The sequence below is a fragment of the Lampetra fluviatilis genome, chromosome 72 (assembly GCF_964198595.1).
Source record: "Lampetra fluviatilis chromosome 72, kcLamFluv1.1, whole genome shotgun sequence".
Classification (NCBI taxonomy): domain Eukaryota; kingdom Metazoa; phylum Chordata; class Hyperoartia; order Petromyzontiformes; family Petromyzontidae; genus Lampetra; species Lampetra fluviatilis.
In genome coordinates this window covers 543,681-549,715 of record NC_136346.1, presented here as the reverse complement: position 1 = coordinate 549,715, position 6,035 = coordinate 543,681, and the positions used below count along the sequence as shown (strand labels likewise).

General features: G+C 60.4%; 1 protein-coding gene across 1 annotated transcript; it reads right to left on the bottom strand.

The window, feature by feature from the left end:
- Positions 1 to 860: 860 nt before the first annotated feature.
- LOC144953162 (integumentary mucin B.1-like) lies at positions 861 to 4,284 on the bottom strand. Its single transcript, XM_078883722.1, has 4 exons — positions 4,279 to 4,284; positions 3,750 to 3,875; positions 1,427 to 1,611; positions 861 to 1,031 (listed from the first exon to the last, which is right to left on the bottom strand). Exons 1-4 carry the CDS (start codon positions 4,282 to 4,284, stop codon positions 875 to 877), a joined length of 474 nt encoding a protein of 157 aa, XP_078739848.1. The 3' UTR covers positions 861 to 874.
- Between the last annotated feature and the right edge of the window lie 1,751 nt (positions 4,285 to 6,035).

Below are 6,035 nucleotides of genomic sequence, written 5' to 3'. Positions count from 1 at the left end.
CTATACACTACACTACTATACACTACACCACTATAAACTACTATACCCGACTGGCGGAGTGGGGCAGATGAGGCGGTGAGGTTGGTGTGGCGGGAGGGAGTTTACAAGACGCTCGAGAAACCCTTTGGGGAGGAAATGGGGGAAGCCGGGAAATGGGACGGCGGTTTGAGAGGCGGTTGACATCGAGGGAGTGGGGCGATGATGGCCGACTTGAAATTGGCAGGAAAGACACCGGAGGATTGGAGAAGAATTGAAAAGAGAGAGAGAGAGAGTAAGTAAGGAAAGGATGGAGATAAGGACGGAGGGAAGAAAAGGGGATAGGGTCGGGGGAGTGGGGGGCGATGAGGTGGGATGGACCTTGGAGGTGGTAAGGGAGGGCTCGCCCAGCGTGGTTGAGGGCGGACGGAGTAGGAAGTTTGAGGGGCTGGAAGGAGGGGGAGCGGCCGGGGGGAGGTGGAGACTGGGAACGAGGAGCGAACGGCGCTCAGCCTTTTTGAAGCGAAGAAAAAGAAGGGGGCTGAGGTCAGTGGCAGAGAGGTCGGAGGAAAGGGGCGGGGAGGGGGGGTGGTGGGTGTAGGAGGCTATTGAGGGTAGAGAAGAGATGGCAGGCGAGGCGGCCGTGGTCAGCACGGGGCTAGGCAGGAGCAGGCCCTGACGAACAAATGTGTACGCGTAGCTCCTGGTAACCATCATCGCCACCATCATTGCCGCCATCATCATCACCACCAACACTGTCACCACCACCACCCTTCAACATCATCATCACCACCAACACTGTTACCACCACCACCCTTCAACATCATCGTCACCGTTATTATCATCATCATAATCACCACCACCATAATCATCATCACCGTCATCATCGTCACCACGGTCAGCACAGGGCCAGGCAGGAGCAAGCCCTGACGAAGGCGTACGCGTAGCTCCTCGTGGAGCCATCGTCACAGCGCAGAGTGGCGCTCCGCTGCTCCACCAAACTCTCCCTGCAGCAGCTGCAGGCGCGCACCACGGAGCGCTGGGCATGGTCGAGCCTGCGGTGAGGGGGGGGGGGGGGGGAGAGGGTGAGGAGGAGGATGGGGGTGAGGAGGAGCCTGGCGAGTGGTACGGTGACCATGTTGAACTTTTTTCGCGCCGTACGTAGCCAACTGCGTTAATTGGGGGTGTGGTGTAGTGGGTAGTGTAGTGTGTAGTGTATAGTGCAGTGGATAGTATAAAGTATAGTGTATAGTAGTATATAGTGTAGTGTACAGTAGTGTATAGTGTAGTGTACAGCCGTGTAAAGTACAGTGAGTAGTATGATGATGGTGACATTGACGATGGCAATGATGATGACAACGATGGCCATGATGACGACGATGATGATGTCTCCGTAGAGGATAAAGAAGATGATGATGATGACGATGATGGATGAGGAGGTGGTCTTCACGTTGTCGAGGATTTGCAGGTGCCGCTGCAGTGGCCCAGCTCCAGCTCGGAGCTGTTGCAAGACCCCACGCGGACGACCTCCAGCGTCTTGAACGTGCGGCACAGCGGGGAGTCCGAGGGCTCCACCCGGGGCTGGCACGACACGGGGCAGCAGCCCTGAGCGTCGTAGACCACCTCGACCGAGTCCTATACAGCATGTCCAGCGGAGAGACAGGAGACACGGGGAGACGGGGGTGGTGACACAGGGAGACAGGGGGGAGACATGGGGCAGCAGCCATGAGTGTCGTAGACCACCTCGACCGAGTCCTGTACGGCATGTCCAGCGGAGAGATAGGAGACATGGGGAGACGGGGGTGGTGGCACGGGGAGACAGACGGGGGGTGGTGGCACGGGGAGACAGACGGGGGGTGGTGGCACGGGGAGACAGACGGGGGGTGGTGGCACGGGGAGACAGACGGGGGGTGGTGGCACGGGGAGACAGACGGGGGGTGGTGGCACGGGGAGACAGACGGGGGGTGGTGGCACGGGGAGACAGACGGGGGGTGGTGGCACGGGGAGACAGACGGGGGGTGGTGGCACGGGGAGACAGACGGGGGGTGGTGGCACGGGGAGACAAGACGGGGGGTGGTGGCACGGGGAGACAAGACGGGGGGGTGGTGGCACGGGGAGACAGACGGGGGGTGGTGGCACGGGGAGACAAGACGGGGGGTGGTGGCACGGGGAGACAAGACGGGGGGTGGTGGCACGGGGAGACAAGACGGGGGGTGGTGGCACGGGGAGACAAGACGGGGGGTGGTGGCACGGGGAGACAAGACGGGGGGTGGTGGCACGGGGAGACAAGACGGGGGGTGGTGGCACGGGGAGACAAGACGGGGGGTGGTGGCACGGGGAGACAAGACGGGGGGTGGTGGCACGGGGAGACAAGACGGGGGGTGGTGGCACGGGGAGACAAGACGGGGGGTGGTGGCACGGGGAGACAAGACGGGGGGTGGTGGCACGGGGAGACAAGACGGGGGGTGGTGGCACGGGGAGACAAGACGGGGGGTGGTGGCACGGGGAGACAAGACGGGGGGTGGTGACACGGGGAGACAAGACGGGGGGTGGTGACACGGGGAGACAAGACGGGGGGTGGTGACACGGGGAGACAAGACGGGGGGTGGTGACACGGGGAGACAAGACGGGGGGTGGTGACACGGGGAGACAAGACGGGGGGTGGTGACACGGGGAGACAAGACGGGGGGTGGTGACACGGGGAGACAAGACGGGGGGTGGTGACACGGGGAGACAAGACGGGGGGTGGTGACACGGGGAGACAAGACGGGGGGTGGTGACACGGGGAGACAAGACGGGGGGTGGTGACACGGGGAGACAAGACGGGGGGTGGTGACACGGGGAGACAAGACGGGGGGTGGTGACACGGGGAGACAAGACGGGGGGTGGTGACACGGGGAGACAAGACGGGGGGTGGTGACACGGGGAGACAAGACGGGGGGTGGTGACACGGGGAGACAAGACGGGGGGTGGTGACACGGGGAGACAAGACGGGGGGTGGTGACACGGGGAGACAAGACGGGGGGTGGTGACACGGGGAGACAAGACGGGGGGTGGTGACACGGGGAGACAAGACGGGGGGTGGTGACACGGGGAGACAAGACGGGGGGTGGTGACACGGGGAGACAAGACGGGGGGTGGTGACACGGGGAGACAAGACGGGGGGTGGTGACACGGGGAGACAAGACGGGGGGTGGTGACACGGGGAGACAAGACGGGGGGTGGTGACACGGGGAGACAAGACGGGGGGTGGTGACACGGGGAGACAAGACGGGGGGTGGTGACACGGGGAGACAAGACGGGGGGTGGTGACACGGGGAGACAAGACGGGGGGTGGTGACACGGGGAGACAAGACGGGGGGTGGTGACACGGGGAGACAAGACGGGGGGTGGTGACACGGGGAGACAAGACGGGGGGTGGTGACACGGGGAGACAAGACGGGGGGTGGTGACACGGGGAGACAAGACGGGGGGTGGTGACACGGGGAGACAAGACGGGGGGTGGTGACAAGGGGAGACAAGACGGGGGGTGGTGACACGGGGAGACAAGACGGGGGGTGGTGACACGGGGAGACAAGACGGGGGGTGGTGACACGGGGAGACAAGACGGGGGGTGGTGACACCGGGAGACAGGGGGGAGACACGGGGGGAGAGGAAGTTGGGGGGAGATGGTCCCTCCACCCCCCGCTCCTCCCACCCCCCCTCCCACCACACGGGTGGTGGGAGGGGGGGGGGGGTGGCGGGGGGAGTCGGGGGGGGGGGGCGACCGTTACCTCGCAGTGGTCGAAGTTGAACGGCGCGCAGCTGGTGATGGCCTCCTGCATGGCGGCTCGCCCGCCGACGAGCCCGCAGGAGTAGAGCACGCAGCGGTTGGCCGTGTCGTTCCAGCGTTCGCCAACCTGGCGGGGCGAGTGGGGGGGGTGGGGGGGGGGTGGGGGGGGGGTGGGGGGGGGGTGGGGGGGGGGGAGACGCCCCGTTCGTGGGTTTTGGAGACGAAGGGGGGGGAGTTTCTCTCCTGCGCCGATTCAGGGGCGACCGAACGCCAGCCATGGCTCATCTCCCCGTGCTCGGTGGCGCGGGTGGATCACCTCGTACGATCGCCCGCCCCGGGAAGCTGCCACGTAGTCACCCCAGGGGGTCACGCGTACTCCCCCCTTCCCTGCTCCGGTTGAGAACCGCCGCTCTCTATGCTGGTTAACGCGTAGCAGTCGCGGCCAATGTCATCCCACGACGGAGCGGTGTTCTTTGTTTAACTTTGGGTCGGATGGCGTGAATATGAACACGACGTTAAAGCCGACCAACCGTCATGGTTGCAGGGGGGGGGGGGGGGTTGACTCTCCCACAAACACACACAACCGGTTAGTGCTGAACGAGCAACTCATTGGCCACGTTTTGTGGACTTGACAGACAAATTCGTCAACCGGTGACGCCCGCCCGTCCGTCTGTCACCCACCTGGTGGTAGACTCCATTGTGGACGCAGGCATCTGGGGAGGGCGACAAAGGGGAGGAGGAGAGCAAAAGGAATCGTCAGGGTGAGCAGCGGCACGCACGCAGACAACCGCCATAGGGCGGTACAGCAGCTGTCGGTGTGTGCGGACTAATCTCCCAACGTCGTGATTTAATTCAGACGCTGTCTTTCCGACAGACCTGTTCTTCACCTGAGGACGACTGCTTGCGTTGTGGCCGAAACGTCGTGAGAATTACTTTATTATGTTTTATTTTTTATTATTTCCCTTCTACGTGACTTACTGAAAGAACCAAGAAGATGAATCCCTGCAGTCACGAAAGCTTTACATTGAAATTGAATTTAGTTTTCATTTATTTTATTTTATTGATTGTTTTACCTACGTGACTTTACCGAACAAAACCAAAGAATATAATCTCCATCTGTTCCACCTCACTCACTTCTCCACCGTGGGTGGACTAATCTCCATCTGTTCCATCTCACTCATTTCTCCACCGTGGGTGGACTAATCTCCATCTGTTCCATCTCACTGACTTCTCCACCGTGGGTGGACTAATCTCCATCTGTTCCATCTCAATCCCTTCTACCCGTGTGTAGACTAATCTCCATCTGTTTCATCTCAATCTCTTCTACCCGTGGGTGGAATAATCTCCATCTGTTCCATCTCACTGACTTCTCCACCGTGGGTGGACTAATCTCCATCTGTTCCATCTCAATCCCTTCTACCCCGTGTGTGGAATAATCTCCATCTGTTCCACCTCAATCCCTTCTACCCGTGTGTGAACTAATCTCCATCTGTTTAACACGTAGGCTTTCGCGACCAATATTATTCATAATCAACGATTTTTGGGTTTAGATCGCGTTATTTATAAATGTGTCGTAACCCTCCACCACCCGACACGGCCAATCAGTAAAAAAGTGTCACGTTGACAAAAGACAAATAGTTCACTGCTTTAGCCCACCGGTGTGTTGAAGCGTGAAACCACAACATTTACAATTTGAGTACGACGTTTCGCTGGTAATTGCATCCAGCATCATCGGGCAATTCGCCAGAATGGTGAGGCTCTGCTGTGTCTCCCTGCTGCTGCTCTATATAAGAACGGAAGACACAGCAGAGCCTCACCATTCTGGCGAATTGCCCGATGATGCTGGATGCAATTACCAGCGAAACGTCGTACTCAAATTGTAAATGTTGTGGTTTCGCGCTTCAACACACCGGTGGGCTAAAGCGGTGAACTAATTTGTCTTTTGTCAGCGTGACACTTTTTTGCTGATTGGCCGTGTCGGGTGGTGGAGGGTTACGACACATTTATAAATAACGCGATCTAAACCCAAAAACGTTGATTATGAATAATCTCCATCTGTTCCATCTCACTCCCTTATAACCCCCGGCTTTGCCAGAAGTGAGGGCGGTACCGAGCGCTGCCCCCTCGCACCAGGGGGCGAGCGCTACAATGGGGGGGGGAGGAGGAGGAGGAGGGGGTGGGGGGTGGGGGGGGGGGCATGCTTGGGGGGGGTCGTCTCCCGGCTCACCGCACTGCAGGGCAGGGCAGCAAGGGGGCTCCCTGACGCTGGCGCCGGGCAGGAGGGGGG

Excerpts from the sequence above, each read along its gene's own strand:
- LOC144953162 (XM_078883722.1), bottom strand. Across the intron at positions 1,612-3,749 it reads TCAACTTCGACCACTGCGAG|GACTCGGTCGAGGTGGTCTA; the intron begins GTAACGGTCGCC and ends CATGCTGTATAG. Across the intron at positions 1,032-1,426 it reads ACCTGCAAATCCTCGACAAC|GCTCGACCATGCCCAGCGCT; the intron begins GTGAAGACCACC and ends CCCTCACCGCAG.